The sequence below is a fragment of the Salvelinus alpinus genome, chromosome 8 (assembly GCF_045679555.1).
Source record: "Salvelinus alpinus chromosome 8, SLU_Salpinus.1, whole genome shotgun sequence".
In the NCBI taxonomy this organism is placed as follows: Eukaryota; Metazoa; Chordata; class Actinopteri; order Salmoniformes; family Salmonidae; genus Salvelinus; species Salvelinus alpinus.
In genome coordinates this window covers 50,469,360-50,488,980 of record NC_092093.1, presented here as the reverse complement: position 1 = coordinate 50,488,980, position 19,621 = coordinate 50,469,360, and the positions used below count along the sequence as shown (strand labels likewise).

Sequence of the window (19,621 nt, the reverse complement as noted above, 5' to 3'; positions counted from 1 at the left end):
AGGAACTGACGTCAGGTCGTACCCCATAGGAGCTGGAGGGCAGCAGGAACTGACGTCAGGTCGTACCCCACATAGGAGCTGGAGGGCAGCAGGAACTGACGTTAGGTCGTACCCCACATAGGAACTGGAGGGCAGCAGGAACTGACGTCAGGTCGTACCCCACATAGGAGCTGGAGCGCAGCAGGAAATGACGTCAGGTCGTACCCCACATAGGAGCTGGAGGGCAGCTGGCAGCAGGAACTGACGTTAGGTCGTACCCCACATAGGAGCTGGAGGGCAGCAGGAACTGACGTCAGGTCGTACCCCACATAGGAGCTGGAGGGCAGCTGGCAGCAGGAACTGACGTCAGGTCGTACCCCACATAGGAGCTGGAGCGCAGCAGGAACTGACGTCAGGTCGTACCCCACATAGGAGCTGGATGGCAGCAGGAACTGACGTTAGGTCGTACCCCACATAGGAGCTGGAGGGCAGCAGGAACTGACGTTAGGTCGTACCCCACATAGGAACTGGAGGGCAGCAGGAACTGACGTTAGGTCGTACCCCACATAGGAACTGGAGGGCAGCAGGAACTGACGTCAGGTCGTACCCCACATAGGAGCTGGAGGGCAGCTGGCAGCAGGAACTGACGTTAGGTCGTACCCCACATAGGAGCTGGAGGGCAGCAGGAACTGACGTTAGGTCGTACCCCACATAGGAACTGGAGGGCAGCAGGAACTGACGTCAGGTCATACCCCATAGGAGCTGGAGGGCAGCAGGAACTGACGTCAGGTCGTACCCCACATAGGAGCTGGAGGGCAGCTGGCAGCAGCAACTGACGTTAGGTCGTACCCCATAGGAGCTGGAGGGCAGCAGGAACTGACGTTAGGTCGTACCCCACATAGGAGCTGGAGGGCAGCAGGAACTGACGTCAGGTCGTACCCCACATAGGAGCTGGAGGGCAGCTGGCAGCAGGAACTGACGTTAGGTCGTACCCCACATAGGAGCTGGAGGGCAGCAGGAACTGACGTTAGGTCGTACCCCACATAGGAACTGGAGGGCAGCAGGAACTGACGTCAGGTCATACCCCATAGGAGCTGGAGGGCAGCAGGAACTGACGTCAGGTCGTACCCCACATAGGAGCCGGAGGGCAGCTGGCAGCAGCAACTGACGTTAGGTCGTACCCCATAGGAGCTGGAGGGCAGCAGGAACTGACGTTAGGTCGTACCCCACATAGGAGCTGGAGGGCAGCAGGAACTGACGTCAGGTCGTACCCCACATAGGAGCTGGAGGGCAGCTGGCAGCAGGAACTGACGTTAGGTCGTACCCCACATAGGAGCTGGTGTGCAGCTGGCAGCAGGAACTGACGTTAGGTCATACCCAATAGGAGCTGGAGGGCAGCAGGAACTGACGTCAGGTCGTACCCCACATGGGAGCTGGAGGGCAGCTGGCAGCAGGAACTGACGTTAGGTCATACCCCATTGGAGCTGGAGGGCAGCAGGAACTGACGTCAGGTCGTACCCCACATAGGAGCTGGAGGGCAGCTGGCAGCAGGAACTGATGTTAGGTCGTACCCCACATAGGAACTGGAGGGCAGCTGGCAGCAGGAACTGACGTTAGGTCGTACCCCACATAGGAGCTGGAGGGCAGCAGGAACTGACGTCAGGTCGTACCCCACATAGGAGCTGGAGGGCAGCAGGAACTGACGTTAGGTCGTACCCCACATAGGAGCTGGAGGGCAGCAGGAACTGACGTCAGGTCGTACCCCATAGGAGCTGGAGGGCAGCAGGAACTGACGTTAGGTCGTACCCCACATAGGAGCTGGAGGGCAGCAGGAACTGACGTTAGGTCGTACCCCACATAGGAACTGGAGGGCAGCAGGAACTGACATCAGGTCGTACCCCACATAGGAGCTGGAGGGTAGCAGGAACTGACGTTAGGTCGTACCCCACATAGGAGCTGGAGGGCAGCAGGAACTGACGTCAGGTCGTACCCCACATAGGAGCTGGAGCGCAGCAGGAACTGACGTCAGGTCGTACCCCACATAGGAGCTGGAGGGCAGCTGGCAGCAGGAACTGACGTTAGGTCGTACCCCACATAGGATCTGGAGGGCAGCAGGAACTGACGTCAGGTCGTACCCCACATAGGAGCTGGAGGGCAGCTGGCAGCAGGAACTGACGTCAGGTCGTACCCCACATAGGAGCTGGAGCGCAGCAGGAACTGACGTCAGGTCGTACCCCACATAGGAGCTGGAGGGCAGCAGGAACTGACGTTAGGTCGTACCCCACATAGGAGCTGGAGGGCAGCAGGAACTGACGTCAGGTCGTACCCCATAGGAGCTGGAGGGCAGCAGGAACTGACGTCAGGTCGTACCCCACATAGGAGCTGGAGGGCAGCAGGAACTGACGTTAGGTCGTACCCTACATAGGAACTGGAGGGCAGCAGGAACTGACGTCAGGTCGTACCCCACATAGGAGCTGGAGCGCAGCAGGAACTGACGTCAGGTCGTACCCCACATAGGAGCTGGAGGGCAGCTGGCAGCAGGAACTGACGTTAGGTCGTACCCCACATAGGAGCTGGAGGGCAGCAGGATCTGACGTCAGGTCGTACCCCACATAGGAGCTGGAGGGCAGCTGGCAGCAGGAACTGACGTCAGGTCGTACCCCACATAGGAGCTGGAGCGCAGCAGGAACTGACGTCAGGTCGTACCCCACATAGGAGCTGGAGGGCAGCAGGAACTGACGTTAGGTCGTACCCCACATAGGAACTGGAGGGCAGCAGGAACTGACGTCAGGTCGTACCCCACATAGGAGCTGGAGCGCAGCAGGAACTGACGTCAGGTCGTACCCCACATAGGAGCTGGAGGGCAGCTGGCAGCAGGAACTGACGTTAGGTCGTACCCCACATAGGAGCTGGAGGGCAGCAGGAACTGACGTCAGGTCGTACCCCACATAGGAGCTGGAGCGCAGCAGGAACTGACGTCAGGTCGTACCCCACATAGGAGCTGGAGGGCAGCAGGAACTGACGTTAGGTCGTACCCCACATAGGAGCTGGAGGGCAGCAGGAACTGACGTTAGGTCGTACCCCACATAGGAGCTGGAGGGCAGCAGGAACTGACGTCAGGTCGTACCCCATAGGAGCTGGAGGGCAGCAGGAACTGACGTCAGGTCGTACCCCACATAGGAGCTGGAGGGCAGCAGGAACTGACGTTAGGTCGTACCCCACATAGGAACTGGAGGGCAGCAGGAACTGAAGTCAGGTCGTACCCCACATAGGAGCTGGAGCGCAGCAGGAACTGACGTCAGGTCGTACCCCACATAGGAGCTGGAGGGCAGCTGGCAGCAGGAACTGACGTTAGGTCGTACCCCACATAGGAGCTGGAGGGCAGCAGGAACTGACGTCAGGTCGTACCCCACATAGGAGCTGGAGCGCAGCAGGAACTGACGTCAGGTCGTACCCCACATAGGAGCTGGAGGGCAGCTGGCAGCAGGAACTGACGTTAGGTCGTACCCCACATAGGAGCTGGAGGGCAGCAGGAACTGACGTCAGGTCGTACCCCACATAGGAGCTGGAGCGCAGCAGGAACTGACGTCAGGTCGTACCCCACATAGGAGCTGGAGGGCAGCAGGAACTGACGTTAGGTCGTACCCCACATAGGAGCTGGAGGGAAGCAGGAACTGACGTTAGGTCGTACCCCACATAGGAGCTGGAGGGCAGCAGGAACTGACGTCAGGTCGTACCCCATAGGAGCTGGAGGGCAGCAGGAACTGACGTCAGGTCGTACCCCACATAGGAGCTGGAGGGCAGCAGGAACTGACGTTAGGTCGTACCCCACATAGGAACTGGAGGGCAGCAGGAACTGACGTCAGGTCGTACCCCACATAGGAGCTGGAGCGCAGCAGGAACTGACGTCAGGTCGTACCCCACATAGGAGCTGGAGGGCAGGTGGCAGCAGGAACTGACGTTAGGTCGTACCCCACATAGGAGCTGGAGGGCAGCAGGAACTGACGTCAGGTCGTACCCCACATAGGAGCTGGAGGGCAGCTGGCAGCTGGAACTGACGTCAGGTCGTACCCCACATAGGAGCTGGAGCGCAGCAGGAACTGACGTCAGGTCGTACCCCACATAGGAGCTGGATGGCAGCAGGAACTGACGTTAGGTCGTACCCCACATAGGAGCTGGAGGGCAGCAGGAACTGACATTAGGTCGTACCCCACATAGGAACTGGAGGGCAGCAGGAACTGACGTTAGGTCGTACCCCACATAGGAACTGGAGGGCAGCAGGAACTGACGTCAGGTCGTACCCCACATAGGAGCTGGAGGGCAGCTGGCAGCAGGAACTGACGTTAGGTCGTACCCCACATAGGAGCTGGAGGGCAGCAGGAACTGACGTTAGGTCGTACCCCACATAGGAACTGGAGGGCAGCAGGAACTGACGTCAGGTCATACCCCATAGGAGCTGGAGGGCAGCAGGAACTGACGTCAGGTCGTACCTCACATAGGAGCTGGAGGGCAGCTGGCAGGAGCAACTGACGTTAGGTCGTACCCCATAGGAGCTGGAGGGCAGCAGGAACTGACGTCAGGTCGTACCCCACATAGGAGCTGGAGGGCAGCTGGCAGCAGGAACTGACGTTAGGTCGTACCCCACATAGGAGCTGGAGGGCAGCAGGAACTGACGTTAGGTCGTACCCCACATAGGAACTGGAGGGCAGCAGGAACTGACGTCAGGTCATACCCCATAGGAGCTGGAGGGCAGCAGGAACTGACGTCAGGTCATACCCCACATAGGAGCTGGAGGGCAGCTGGCAGCAGCAACTGACGTTAGGTCGTACCCCATAGGAGCTGGAGGGCAGCAGGAACTGACGTTAGGTCGTACCCCACATAGGAGCTGGAGGGCAGCAGGAACTGACGTCAGGTCGTACCCCACATAGGAGCTGGAGGGCAGCTGGCAGCAGGAACTGACGTTAGGTCGTACCCCACATAGGAGCTGGAGGGCAGCTGGCAGCAGGAACTGACGTTAGGTCATACCCAATAGGAGCTGGAGGGCAGCAGGAACTGACGTCAGGTCGTACCCCACATGGGAGCTGGAGGGCAGCTGGCAGCAGGAACTGACGTTAGGTCATACCCCATTGGAGCTGGAGGGCAGCAGGAACTGACGTCAGGTCGTACCCCACATAGGAGCTGGAGGGCAGCTGGCAGCAGGAACTGATGTTAGGTCGTACCCCACATAGGAACTGGAGGGCAGCTGGCAGCAGGAACTGACGTTAGGTCGTACCCCACATAGGAGCTGGAGGGCAGCAGGAACTGACGTCAGGTCGTACCCCACATAGGAGCTGGAGGGCAGCAGGAACTGACGTTAGGTCGTACCCCACATAGGAGCTGGAGGGCAGCAGGAACTGACGTCAGGTCGTACCCCATAGGAGCTGGAGGGCAGCAGGAACTGACGTTAGGTCGTACCCCACATAGGAGCTGGAGGGCAGCAGGAACTGACGTTAGGTCGTACCCCACATAGGAACTGGAGGGCAGCAGGAACTGACATCAGGTCGTACCCCACATAGGAGCTGGAGGGTAGCAGGAACTGACGTTAGGTCGTACCCCACATAGGAGCTGGAGGGCAGCAGGAACTGACGTCAGGTCGTACCCCACATAGGAGCTGGAGCGCAGCAGGAACTGACGTCAGGTCGTACCCCACATAGGAGCTGGAGGGCAGCTGGCAGCAGGAACTGACGTTAGGTCGTACCCCACATAGGATCTGGAGGGCAGCAGGAACTGACGTCAGGTCGTACCCCACATAGGAGCTGGAGGGCAGCTGGCAGCAGGAACTGACGTCAGGTCGTACCCCACATAGGAGCTGGAGCGCAGCAGGAACTGACGTCAGGTCGTACCCCACATAGGAGCTGGAGGGCAGCAGGAACTGACGTTAGGTCGTACCCCACATAGGAGCTGGAGGGCAGCAGGAACTGACGTCAGGTCGTACCCCATAGGAGCTGGAGGGCAGCAGGAACTGACGTCAGGTCGTACCCCACATAGGAGCTGGAGGGCAGCAGGAACTGACGTTAGGTCGTACCCCACATAGGAACTGGAGGGCAGCAGGAACTGACGTCAGGTCGTACCCCACATAGGAGCTGGAGCGCAGCAGGAACTGACGTCAGGTCGTACCCCACATAGGAGCTGGAGGGCAGCTGGCAGCAGGAACTGACGTTAGGTCGTACCCCACATAGGAGCTGGAGGGCAGCAGGATCTGACGTCAGGTCGTACCCCACATAGGAGCTGGAGGGCAGCTGGCAGCAGGAACTGACGTCAGGTCGTACCCCACATAGGAGCTGGAGCGCAGCAGGAACTGACGTCAGGTCGTACCCCACATAGGAGCTGGAGGGCAGCAGGAACTGACGTTAGGTCGTACCCCACATAGGAGCTGGAGGGCAGCAGGAACTGACGTTAGGTCGTACCCCACATAGGAGCTGGAGGGCAGCAGGAACTGACGTTAGGTCGTACCCCACATAGGAACTGGAGGGCAGCAGGAACTGACGTTAGGTCGTACCCCACATAGGAACTGGAGGGCAGCAGGAACTGACGTCAGGTCGTACCCCACATAGGAACTGGAGGGCAGCAGGAACTGACGTCAGGTCGTACCCCACATAGGAACTGGAGGGCAGCTGGCAGCAGGAACTGACGTCAGGTCGTACCCCACATAGGAACTGGAGGGCAGAGGTACACACCAACTATGAGCTCTGATCTGAGGAGGTTCGGCTGGCTCCTATTATATGACGCTCCGTCCCGAATGGCAACCTATGTCCTATATAGTGCACTACTTTTTTTTACCAGGTCTCATAGGTTATATGTATAATGTGTCATTTGGGAAGTAAACCCTGTGGACTGTAACCTACCATCTAGTCTCCCTCAGTGTAATAAGAGTTATGCCAGGAAGACTTTTGGGGGCCCGTTTCAAAATGCTACTTGGGGGGCCCTTACCCCCAAAAAGGGAAACGTTCCCCCATACATGAAGTGTTATGAAGTGTTAGGGTCAGCAGCCGTGAGCGGGGGCTGCTGACCCTAAGGCCCAGCGTGAGCGGGGGCTGCTGACCCTAAGGCCCAGCGTGAGCGGGGGCTGCTGACCCTAAGGCCCAGCCGTGAGCGGGGGCTGCTGACCCTAAGGCCCAGCGTGAGCGGGGGCTGCTGACCCTAAGGCCCAGCGTGAGCGGGGGCTGCTGACCCTAAGGCCCAGCCGTGAGCGGGGGCTGCTGACCCTAAGGCCCAGCCGTGAGCGGGGGCTGCTGACCCTAAGGCCCAGCCGTGAGCGGGGGCTGCTGACCCTAAGGCCCAGCCGTGAGCGGGGGCTGCTGACCCTAAGGCCCAGCCGTGAGCGGGGGCTGCTGACCCTAAGGCCCAGCCGTGAGCGGGGGCTGCTGACCCTAAGGCCCAGCCGTGAGCGGGGGCTGCTGACCCTAAGGCCCAGCCGTGAGCGGGGGCTGCTGACCCTAAGGCCCAGCCGTGAGCGGGGGCTGCTGACCCTAAGGCCCAGCCGTGAGCGGGGGCTGCTGACCCTAAGGCCCAGCCGTGAGCGGGGGCTGCTGACCCTAAGGCCCAGCGTGAGCGGGGGCTGCTGACCCTAGGGCCCAGCGTGAGCGGGGGCTGCTGACCCTAAGGCCCAGCCGTGAGCGGGGGCTGCTGACCCTAAGGCCCAGCCGTGGGCGGGGGCTGCTGACCCTAAGGCCCAGCCGTGAGCGGGGGCTGCTGACCCTAAGGCCCAGCCGTGAGCGGGGGCTGCTGACCCTAAGGCCCAGCCGTGAGCGGGGGCTGCTGACCCTAAGGCCCAGCCGTGAGCGGGGGCTGCTGACCCTAAGGCCCAGCCGTGAGCGGGGGCTGCTGACCCTAAGGCCCAGCCGTGAGCGGGGGCTGCTGACCCTAAGGCCCAGCCGTGAGCGGGGGCATGGGAAAGCTCCTTGCGGAGGTGGCCCAACTGGTGGGCCTGATAGTCCCTGGGCAGGGGAGGGACGATGCCACTGGGCCTCAGGGGATGCTCATCTGGAGGAAAATATCCTAATGTCAACAAGATTATGTGGAAAACTACATTGGCACAGATTATAGAAGGTAAAGACACAGTTTAATGTGTTGCAGGTCCACACAACTGTGGAAAGGTTAACACACAATGTACAACTGCTGCTAAATTACCATGTTATGTTCTTATTCCAATAGCAGGCCTGAAATCAAGCACGAACAAGCCTTAACAATTGCAAAAGCTTGGCCTTGGGAAAATACAAATGCTGAGGTCGCCATCTACTGGTGACATTCTGTAGTCACACCCTCCTCATGTTTCCTGACATTTTACATTGCATTGCATCTGGTGGTGTCCTGTGTCATAGGGCTTTAGGGTTAGAATATTATCTCCTACACCCCATGGCATGAGTCAGTAATGACTCACAACCATTACCTGTGAAAATGAATCCTGCTGTCGTTCTTCCATTTCTGATGGAACAGAAAGTGTCTCCCACAAACAGTTACTCTCTGAGGTGCCCAGCCCAGACAAAATAGACACCTCTCTGCCCAGGTAAGAGGACGTAGACCCGTACAACACGTAAATAACATTCAATATGAGGCCAACATTACTATGCCTTCAACTGAATGGAGTAGTGCCTAATAACATAACAGTACACTACTTCCATAGGGTTTATAGTAATGCACTATAATGGGGAATATGGCGCCATTCGGGACATCAACATTCTCTTCCCCCTCTACAACACCAGAGTCGACAAGTTCAAATAAAAAGGCATGTCTTGGAAATCAGCTGATACAGTAAGGTAGGAAGAGGAATATTCAGCTGATACAGTAAGGTAGGAAGAGGAATATTCAGCTGATACAGTAAGGTAGGAAGAGGAATATTCAGCTGATACAGTAAGGTAGGAAGAGGAATATTCAGCTGATACAGTAAGGTAGGAAGAGGAATATTCAGCTGATACAGAAAGGAATGAGGAAGGTGAGAGTGTACAGGAGGGGACTGAGCACGCACCCCTGACGGGCCCCTGTGTTGAGGATCAGCATGGCAGATGTGTTGATGCCTTCCCTTACCAACTGGGGGCGGCCTGTCAGGAAGTCCAGGATCCAGGTGCAGAGGGAGGTGTTTAGTCCCAGGGTCCTTAGCTTAGCATTGAGCTTTTTGGGCATCATGGTGTTGAACTCTGAGCTGTAGTCAATGAACAGCATTCTCACATAGGTGTTCCTTTTGTCCAGGTGGGAAAGGGCAGTGCGGAGTGCGATTGCGTCATCTGTGGATCTGTTGGGGCGGTATGCAAATTGGAGGGGGTCTGGGGTTTCCGGCATGAATGGTGTTGATGTGAGCCATGACCAGCCTTTCAAAGCACTTCATGGCTACCGACGTGAGTGCTACGGGGCGGTAATCATTTAGGTAGGCTACCTTCACTTTCTTGGGCACAGGGACTATGGTGGTCTGCTTAAAACATGTAGGTATTACAGACTCGATCAGGGAGAGGTTGAAAAGGTCAGTGAAGACACTTGCCAGTTGGTCAGCGCATGCTTTGAGTACAGGTCCTGGTAATCCGTCTGGCCCTGCGAATGTAAACCTGTTTAAAAATCTTGTTCACATCGGCTACAGAGAGCGTGATCACACTGGATTTCTTATAAGCGTCCGGATTAGTGTCCCGCTCCTTGAAAGCGGCAGCTCTAGCCTTTAGCTCGATGCGGATGTTGCCTGTAATCCATGGCTTCTGGTTGGGATATGTACGTACGGTCACTGTGGGGACGTCATCGATGCACTTATTGATGAACCCGGTGACTCCTCAATGCCATTGGATGAATCATGGAACATATTCCAGTCTGTGCTAGCAAAACAGACCTGTTGCGTAGCAGCTGCGTCATCTGACCTCTTCCATACTGAGCAAGTCACTGGTACTTCCTGCTTTAGTTTTAGCTTGTAAGCTAGAATCGAGAGGTTAATATTATGGTCAGATTTTCCAAATGGAGGGCGAGGGAGAGCTTTGTACACATCTGTGTGTGGAGTAGAGATGGTCTAGTTTTTCTCCTCTGGTTGCACATGTGACATGCTGGTAGAAATGAGGTAAAACAGATTTAAGTTTAAGTCCCCGGCCACTATAAGCACCACTTCTGGGTGAGCATTTTCTTGTTTGCTTATGACCTTATACAGCTCGTTGAGTGCGGTCTTAGTGCCAGCGTCGGTATGTGGTGGTAAATAGAAGTCCACGAAAAATATAGATGAAAACGCTCTTGGTAGTGTGGTCTACAGCTTATCATGAGGTACTCTACCTCGGGCGAGCAAAACCTTGACGACCTCAGCACCAGCTGTTATTGACAAATAGACAACCCCCCACCCCTTCGTCTTAGCAGACGTAGCTGTTCTGCCGATACACGGGAAACCCAGCCAACTGTATATTATCATTGTCGTTTAGCCACGACTCTGTGAAAAACAAGATATTCGTTTTTAATGTCTCTATGTTAGAACAGTCAGTGATTGCACGTTGGCTAAAAGAACGGATGGTCGAGGCAGGTTATCTACCCGACTAACTCTCACAAGGCACCCTGATCTCCACCCCCTGTATTTCCTTCATGTGTATGATGGGGATTTGGGCCTGGTCTGGGGGCAACATTACATCCTTCCCGTCCTACTCATTAAAGAAAAAAAATCCTTTGTCCAGTTAAGAGTAATCGCAGTTCTGATGTCCAGAAGCTTTTTTCGGTTATGAGACGGCAGCATCAACATTATGTACACAATAAGATAATGTGAAACACCACAAAATAGCACCATTGGTTAGGAGCCTGTAAAACAGCCATCCCCGCTGGCACCATTGTGTTGTGACACTGCCGATGACCAGAGGCCAAATCTTTGTTTTGACCTTTCAGTTAAGTATATACTTTGGGCACCATGTTTCAATAAACATCTTTGCATTCAAGCCTCAGTTTTTGATCATTTTTCACGTGGGTCTCTCTTCTAGTGAAACAAAACCAGACGTTTTAAAATGACCTTCGTCCCCAGCACAAGGAGCACCTATGTAATGATCATGTTTAATCAGCTTCTTGATATGCCACCTCTTTCAGGTGGATGGATTATATTGGCAAAGGAGAAATGCTCACTCACAGGAGTGTAAACAAATGTGTGCACTACATTTGAGTAATACAATTTTAGTGCATATAAAAAATGCCTGGGATTTTTTGTTTCAGCTCATGAAAACCAACGCGTTACATGTTGGGTTTATATTTTGTCAGTCTTAGTCTTAACACACATGCAAATATAAAACTCAAATTACCCCAAAAATTTACTGTAAAATACATTTGAATACTTTTATAATTATCATTTGGATGTAATATACCACTAGTTACTTAAACAATGCCTCTTTATATGTTTACATTACTCGTCTCATATGTATATACTGTACTCTATACCATCTACGGCATCCTGCCTGTCATTCGGCCATCACTCATCCATATATTTACATGTACATATTCTTAATCATTCCTTTACACTTGTGTGTATAAGGTAGTTGTTGTGAATGTTAGATGACTTGTTAGATATTACTGCATAGTCGGGAACTAGAAGCACAAGTATTTCGCTACACTCGCATTTACAACTGCTATGTGTATGTGACCAATAAAACTCGATTTGACTGTACAGCATCAAAAGTGACTTGAATTCCAGGACCATCTACAATTTTTTTATATAATTGCGAAATGAATATTGATAAAATAATGTAGAGCATAGTGGATTAAAGGTTGTTTTAAAGTTGGATGGTCCAACATTCTACACTAGATGGCAGCAGCACCACAAAAATAATGACTTCAGACCAGAGTTAAACAAATCCATTTCTTCAGATGTTTTTTATTGTACAGAGCTCAGAATCCCGTGAAAAACCTGAAGGACAGAAATTCACAACATTAATACCAGAAAACAGTTTCTTACAGCAAATAAACATTTCCAATAGTTTGTGTCGTCAGATTTACATAAAAATACTAAAGACCCCCAGAAATCTAGTCAAAGGTTTCCTTGATACCACGTGATAGCAAAAAAACACATTGTAATCCAAGTTTAACTTTCAGGACGTCGATTCGTCTTTGGTAACAGCATGCTTAAACTAGTGTGTCATATATCCAAACACAACAAGCTGCTTTTAGTGGGACTATAGAGGGCGCCAAAAAGGGAGCCCATAAGGGACACAGCCTGGGATGTTGGGAAATATCAGGACAAGCTGCTCTACAATAAATAAATAATGTGCCGTTGACAAATTGAATGGATTTTTAATGTATATGATTTTAACAGAGCTTGATCATTTAATCCAGAGAATTCATAATTGTTCCCCATCGAAATAGGAAATTAAATCTCAGTGGAATACAATCCGGTCCAGAATCACCAGGTTTTGTGACGGTGTAAAATACACACCGTTTTCACTTCATATTTGGAATGACAGTAAGTCTACTTGTGGTTTCAGACAAAAATTGGCTTATTTTTTTCAGACTGGTTATCACCAGAGTCGATAAGATGGGGAAAAAAGTTGAGCATCATTAACCACATTTCGTAAAACTAGTAACTGGACACTTAAGTAGAAACAATGACATTCAAAATGATTGAATTGGATCAAGCTGAGAAACTGGCCCAGAGCGGGTAGGCCCAGAAGACAGTCCTGATGCCGGAGGTACACAGCACCAAAACACCCAATTCAGCTAAAATCGAGACCTTGACGATTCAATAAAACTTAAAGGTGGAAATTGTCTCGCCTACTCATCTTCAGGGCCTGCATTTACTGACATCAGACGTGGCATCCCAATACTAGATCATTTAATTAGCTGGTTGATAAGCCGAAATCAGGTTTGCTACAACACATACAGGTGGGTAGCTCCCCAGGAACGGAGTTGAGAGCCCCTGGCACAAACGTCTCATCTCACCACAGCTTCTCTAGTTCATCCTCCTGATGAGTCTGTTGATCTGGTCCTCTCGGTTTCCAGCATCTCCTCCCTCCACAAAGTGAGTCGTCTTCTTGTTCATGCCGCCGCGAGGTGAGGACAGTTTGAAGGGCCACAGGAAGTTGTTGGCAGGCTTGAAGTTCTTTCCGACGGTGTAGATCTCATGGATCAGGTCCTCCACACAGATGATGCTGTATTTACCTGGGGAGGGAGGGACGAGGACAAAGCCTGAGTGAAGAGACGGCATGATTTTTCAGAGAGGTAATCTGCAGCTCAAACTACTAAACCTTCACCCCGCCACTGTTTTAGTAAACAGCTGAGGGATGGAGAAATGGAACGACTCAAATTACCCCTTTAATGGATAACGGTTTGTGTACAGTAATGGAATATCTAGGTCCATTAAATTAAGCATTATCCAAATGCAGTCGGTTTCTCAATGTGATTTCAGACAAAATTGGCTAATTTTTTTCAGACTGGTTTCACCAGAGTCGATAAGATGGGGAAAAAAAGTTGAGCATCATTAACCACATTGTATAGAAGTTTATAAGACAGGAGTAAGGGGACATCCTGCCCTAGCTTAGTATTTAAAACTGGCTTTCACTTCTCAGAGATAGATCTATCTCCATCTCTCTCTATCCAGTCCCATATAGGACCGGCAGCCCAATTCAGATCATTGTCCTCCAATTGACCTTTTAACCAACCAGATGAGCTCTTGCCAATAACTGGGCAAAAGATCAGAATTGGTCTGCCTGTGTAAACACAGCCGTACAGAAGTGGCGTAAAAGCATACCCAGAGCCTTATCGATCAGGGCGTTGTCTGTGAGGGCGATACGCTGCTTGGTCATCCTGCCATGGCCGCGCTTGTAGATCAGCTCACGCACAGACTTCAGGTTGGGGTACCTGGGAGACAAGAGAACAAACACTATCAGTTGTGTACTTAAGGAGAAGTATATCTTTAATTCTGTGCATAATACTTGTATCTTATCAAAGTTTATTATTATGAGTATTTCTGTAAATTTATGTGGCTCTGTGCAAATTCACGGGATGTTTTGGAGGCAAAGCCAAAAGTAAACGGAGGGGTTTTTTGGCTGTTGGCGAGGGGTTCCGCCCAGACAGGTTAACACCTAGTTAATCGTTGCCATTTTTACCCATCTTCATTTCAAAAATATAACATTTTTTTTGTGAGCTTTGAGAAACATACTGAAAAACATTAAACAAATGACATGCATTAGCCACCACATAGGTTGTGTAGTCTCATTAAAACAGAGACAAATTCCTGCACCCAATCAAAACATCAATGGGTCATTTATACCGGACATGCCACAGACGCGTGTGACTGGTTTACTGCAGTTAAGTGATTGCCATTAGTAATATCTCAATGTGGTTTCAGACAAATTGGCTTATTTTTTCAGACTGGTTTCACCAGAGTCGATAAGATGGGGAAAAAAGTTGAGCATCATTAACCACATTGTGTAAAACTTCTGGGACAATGACAGCAGTTTCAAATTGTACCATCTTACCCTAAATCACTGCCAAATAAATCGATATATACGGAACAGAATCCACAAAATAGGGAAAGAGGTAATCAAATCCAAGCCTGGAGGTCCAGAGTACTGCTGGTTCTGTTCTACCTGAATTAATTGCACCCACTATGTGTCCCAGGTCTAAATCAGTCCCTGATTAGAGGGGAATCACCCACTATGTGTCCCAGGTCTAAATCAGTCCCTGATTAGAGGGGAATCACCCACTATGTGTCCCAGGTCTAAATCAGTCCCTGATTAGAGGGGAATCACCCACTATGTGTCCCAGGTCTAAATCAGTCCCTGATTAGGGGGAAATGAAAATTAGTGGCACTGGCCCCGATACCCCTGGCACTGGGTGTCCACATTCAAGCAGATGGTCACGGCAGCCTTACCCCCAAGCGATGTAGGGCTCAGCGATCCTCAGCATGTTGATGGAAGCCTTGTTCAGTTTGACGAACACGCCGTTGAAGATCTGACGCAGCCGCATGAGCTGGAGGACCTTGCGCACCTTGGGACTGACACCGTTGATACTGAGAGGGGGGGGGTAGTTACACTTGTGTTTTCAGAAACGTGTCATTACTTCATTTTTCAGTCAGTTTTAGTTTACACTCAATGTGGTTTCAGACAAATTGGCTATTTTTTCAGACTGGTTTCACCAGAGTCGATAAGATGGGGAAAAAAGTTGAGCATCATTAACCACATTGTGTAAACATGAGGTAGTATTACCCTACGAGGTCCTGAGCCTGATGGGTTTTCTGTTCTACCTGATAATTCATTGCATATCCTTGTGTACTAGGTCTAAATCAGTCCCTGATTAGAGGGGAATTACCCACCATGTCTCCCAGGTCTAAATCAGTCCCTGATTAGAGGGGAACACAGTGGAACTGGCTTAGAGATCCAGAGTTTGAGGGGTGTAGACGTTACAAAGACAGGAAAGTGACATTCATTGTCTATCCCAAGTGACAACACGAATAAAAAAAACAATGTGACCGTAGATTTAATATTACATGCGTCTTTTTACCCAGCAGCTGAGTGAAAATGGAGAACAAGCCACTGAGATAGAGGCAATTTCTGACAATGTCATTTAGCAGGCACTTTCATCCAACAGAAACCTACCCCCTGATCCTGATGACGAAGGCCAGCTTGGGCTCAGCTGGAACGTAGAAGTTTCCAACCTTGCGGGCTGTCCGCCCCATGCGGATCTCACGCCGGTACATCTCCCTGTACTCCTTGTGGTACTTCTCAGCCCTCTTGTAGATCAGGTGCCTGGTCACCTTGCGAGTCTGGGGGATGCAAAACATCAAGTATGAGTCAGAGCACTAAAGCTGGGTAACACGTGTAGTTAACCTTTACAAGTTGTTTTATGCCTGATGTAATTGTTTAAGCTGATAGTGGATAGCTAAATACTACAGCTGGGGGAAAAAGCTTATTTAGGACATTGCCAGTAGTTTCTAATCAATGTGATTTCAGACAAATTGGCTTATTTTTTCAGATTGGTTTCACCAGAGTCGATAAGATGGGGAAAAAAGTTGAGCATCATTAACCACATTGTATAGAAGAAGTTTGAATTACGGGGCATCCTTAAAACCAGTAAGGTTAGCCATTTCCCCACAACCAACAGTAGGCCAATGCCAGTAGATCAACTACATATTCTAAAAACATCTAGCTCAAACTTACTTTTTTATCGGCAAGCATCTTCTTGATGCGCATGGTCTTCATGGTGGCGAAGGCCTTTCGCCTTTTTAAAAGGCTCTCCGGGACCGCCGGAACCTTTTTTCTGCAACCCAGATTCAAAGGAACGTTTTTTAATATGGTAGCGACTGGCAGTGTAATCGGTTTTTTTTAAACGGAGAAAACTCATGTCAAGACTGCTAGCAACATCACCGCTAACGTTACCTAGCCATTTCCGAAACGTGAGCCTGACTTGGTAACGTTAACTAAGTTAGTTAACGTAATCAGACAACGGACGGAGACAAATGCATTTTGTGATATTGTGGGGGACCAAACCGCAAAATAGTCAGAAATCATTCGCTACCCATCGACAATATATCCGTAACACTAAAAGCCATGCATATAACGTTAGCGTGAAACGTGCAGATGCAATCGCTAGCCGGACGTGTTTTTCGGCCCACATCCAAATGAACCCAAATATCGTCGAGCAGAAAACGACATTCTCAACACTACTGATACGACCAACATGTTTGTTAACAGTAGTTTTATGTCAAATAACTTATGATATTCGTTAAATCGGTAGATGGACTTAGATTCTGGCAGAGCACAAATCACTCACTCTACGTCCGCCATTGTGTCCACCGAGAAAGAGAATATCTCTGATGCGCATGTGTGAGTTAAAGATTGTAGGACACCGGTCGTTGTCTATTAAACTGCCTGAACAGAATTTGCTCCTGCCATTGATAAAGAAGACTGTATCCACTATATCACAGATAGAAGGATTAGGATTAGTTATACATATATTTCAATACATCTTCCAGTATATTTGGTGATTTTGACAGTGCTCCCAAAATAGATTTTTTTTTTAAAGTATAAATATTGTTTTATTTTACAATAAAAATATAACTTTTACCAGAAATATATAGTTATTGAATATAATTATAACTGATGTGTACATGTTGACATGATGTGTTCATGGTATTATAAGATTTTGGATGAATTCACTTTCGTTTCATAACTTTAAATCAAACTGGCATTTTGTTGATGTAATAAACAAGAACAGTACAATCTTCATCAACAGGTTATCCACTAAGTTATCTTTACAATTTTTTATTTAAATAGGCAAGTCAGTTAAGAACAAATTATTCTTTATAATGACAGCCTAGGAACAGTGTGTTTAACTGCTTTGTTCAGGGGCAGAACGACAGATTTTTACATTGTCCACTCGGGGATTCTAACTAGCAACCTTTCGGTTACTAGTCCAACGCTCTAACCACTAGGCTACCTGCCTCCTCTAACCACTAGGCTACCTGCCTCCTCTAACCACTAGGCTACCTGCCTCCTCTAACCACTAGGCTACCAGCCTTATCTAACCACTAGGCTACCAGCCTCCTCTAACCACTAGGCTACCTGCCTCCTCTAACCACTAGGCTACCTGCCTCCTCTAACCACTAGGCTACCTGCCTCCTCTAACCACTAGGCTACCTGCCTCCTCTAACCACTAGGCTACCTGCCTCCTCTAACCACTCGGCTACCTGCCTCATCTAGCCACTAGGCTACCAGCCTCCTCTAACCACTAGGCTACCTGCCTCCTCTAACCACTAGGCTACCTGCCTCCTCTAACCACTAAGCTACCTGCCTCATCTAACCACTAGGCTACCAGCCTCATCTAACCACTAGGCTACCTGCCTCCTCTAACCACTAGGCTACCTGCCTCCTCTAACCACTAGGCTACCTGCCTCCTCTAACCACTAAGCTACCTGCCTCATCTAACCACTAGGCTACCAGCCTCATCTAACCACTAGGCTACCTGCCTCCCGGAACCACTAGGCTACCAGCCTCATCTAACCACTAGGCTACCAGCCTCATCTAACCACTAGGCTACCAGCCTCATCTAACCACTAGGCTACCAGCCTCATCTAACTACTAGGCTACCAGCCTCATCTAACCACTAGGCTACCTGCCTCCTCTAACCACTAGGATACCTGCCTCCTCTAACCACTAGGCTACCTGCCTCCTCTAACCACTAGGCTACCTGCCTCCTCTAACCACTAGGCTACCAGCCTCATCTAGCCACTAGGCTACCAGCCTCCTCTAACCACTAGGCTACCTGCCTCCTCTAACCACTAGGCTACCTGCCTCCTCTAACCACTAGGCTACCTGCCTTCTCTAACCACTAAGCTACCTGCCTCATCTAACCACTAGGCTACCAGCCTCATCTAACCACTAGGCTACCAGCCTCATCTAATCACTAGGCTACCAGCCTTATCTAACCACTAGGCTACCAGCCTCCTCTAACCACTGGGCTACCTGCCTCCTCTAACCACTAGGCTACCTGCCTCCTCTAACCACTAGGCTACCTGCCTCATCTAACCACTAGGTTACCAGCCTCATCTAACCACTAGGCTACCAGCCTCATCTAACCACTAGGCTACCAGCCTCATCTAACCACTAGGCTACCTGCCTCCTCTAACCACTAGGCTACTAGCCTTATCTAACCACTAGGCTACCTGCCTCCTCTAACCACTAGGCTACCAGCCTCATCTAACCACTAGGCTACCAGCCTCATCTAACCACTAGGCTACCTGCCTCATCTAACCACTAGGCTACCAGCCTCCTCTAACCACTAGGCTACCAGCCTCCTCTAACCACTAGGCTACCAGCCTCCTCTAACCACTAGGCTACCTGCCTCCTCTAACCACTAGGCTACCAGCTCATCTAACCACTAGGCTACCTGCCTCCTCTAACCACTAGGCTACCAGCCTTATCTAACCACTAGGCTACCAGCCTCCTCTAACCACTGGGCTACCTGCCTCCTCTAACCACTAGGCTACCTGCCTCCTCTAACCACTAGGCTACCAGCTCATCTAACCACTAGGCTACCTGCCTCCTCTAACCACTAGGCTACCTGCCTCCTCTAACCACTAGGCTACCAGCCTCATCTAACCACTAGGCTACCAGCCTCCTCTAACCACTAGGCTACCAGCTCATCTAACCACTAGGCTACCTGCCTCCTCTAACCACTAGGCTACCTGCCTCCTCTAACCACTAGGCTACCTACCTCCTCTAACCACTAGGCTACCTGCCTCCTCTAACCACTAGGCTACCAGCCTCATCTAGCCACTAGGCTACCAGCCTCATCTAACCACTAGGCTACCTGCCTCCTCTAACCACTAGGCTACCAGCCTCCTCTTACCACTAGGCTACCTGCCTCCTCTAACCACTAGGCTACCTGCCTCATCTAACCACTAGGCTACCTGCCTCCTCTAACCACTAGGCTACCTGCCTCCTCTAACCACTAGGCTACCTACCTCCTCTAACCACTAGGCTACCAGCTCATCTAACCACTAGGCTACCTGCCTCCTCTAACCACTAGGCTACCTGCCTCCTCTAACCACTAGGCTACCTACCTCATCTAGCCACTAGGCTACCTGCCTCCTCTAACCACTAGGCTACCAGCTCATCTAACCACTAGGCTACCAGCCTCATCTAACCACTAGGCTACCTGCCTCCTCTAACCACTAGGC

General features: G+C 51.0%; 1 protein-coding gene, 3 non-coding genes and 2 pseudogenes across 4 annotated transcripts; all 6 read right to left on the bottom strand.

The window, feature by feature from the left end:
* Positions 1-11,801: 11,801 nt before the first annotated feature.
* LOC139583252 (large ribosomal subunit protein uL30-like) lies at positions 11,802-16,864 on the bottom strand. The gene is made up of 7 exons (XM_071414111.1): positions 16,714-16,864; positions 16,101-16,200; positions 15,540-15,706; positions 14,816-14,953; positions 13,691-13,800; positions 12,883-13,101; positions 11,802-11,854 (listed from the first exon to the last, which is right to left on the bottom strand). The coding sequence occupies exons 1-6, from the start codon at positions 16,725-16,727 to the stop codon at positions 12,893-12,895; spliced, it is 738 nt and encodes a 245-aa protein (XP_071270212.1). The 5' UTR covers positions 16,728-16,864; the 3' UTR covers positions 11,802-11,854; positions 12,883-12,892.
* On the bottom strand, positions 12,416-12,512 carry LOC139583892 (small nucleolar SNORD12/SNORD106; annotated as a pseudogene).
* On the bottom strand, positions 13,336-13,431 carry LOC139583890 (small nucleolar SNORD12/SNORD106; annotated as a pseudogene).
* LOC139583889 (small nucleolar SNORD12/SNORD106) lies at positions 14,278-14,370 on the bottom strand. The gene has a single exon (XR_011676648.1). It is a non-coding gene; the product is annotated as a small nucleolar SNORD12/SNORD106 (small nucleolar RNA).
* Positions 15,035-15,126, bottom strand: LOC139583888 (small nucleolar SNORD12/SNORD106). The gene has a single exon (XR_011676647.1). It is a non-coding gene; the product is annotated as a small nucleolar SNORD12/SNORD106 (small nucleolar RNA).
* LOC139583891 (small nucleolar SNORD12/SNORD106) lies at positions 15,881-15,973 on the bottom strand. Its single transcript, XR_011676649.1, has one exon. It is a non-coding gene; the product is annotated as a small nucleolar SNORD12/SNORD106 (small nucleolar RNA).
* Positions 16,865-19,621: the final 2,757 nt, after the last annotated feature.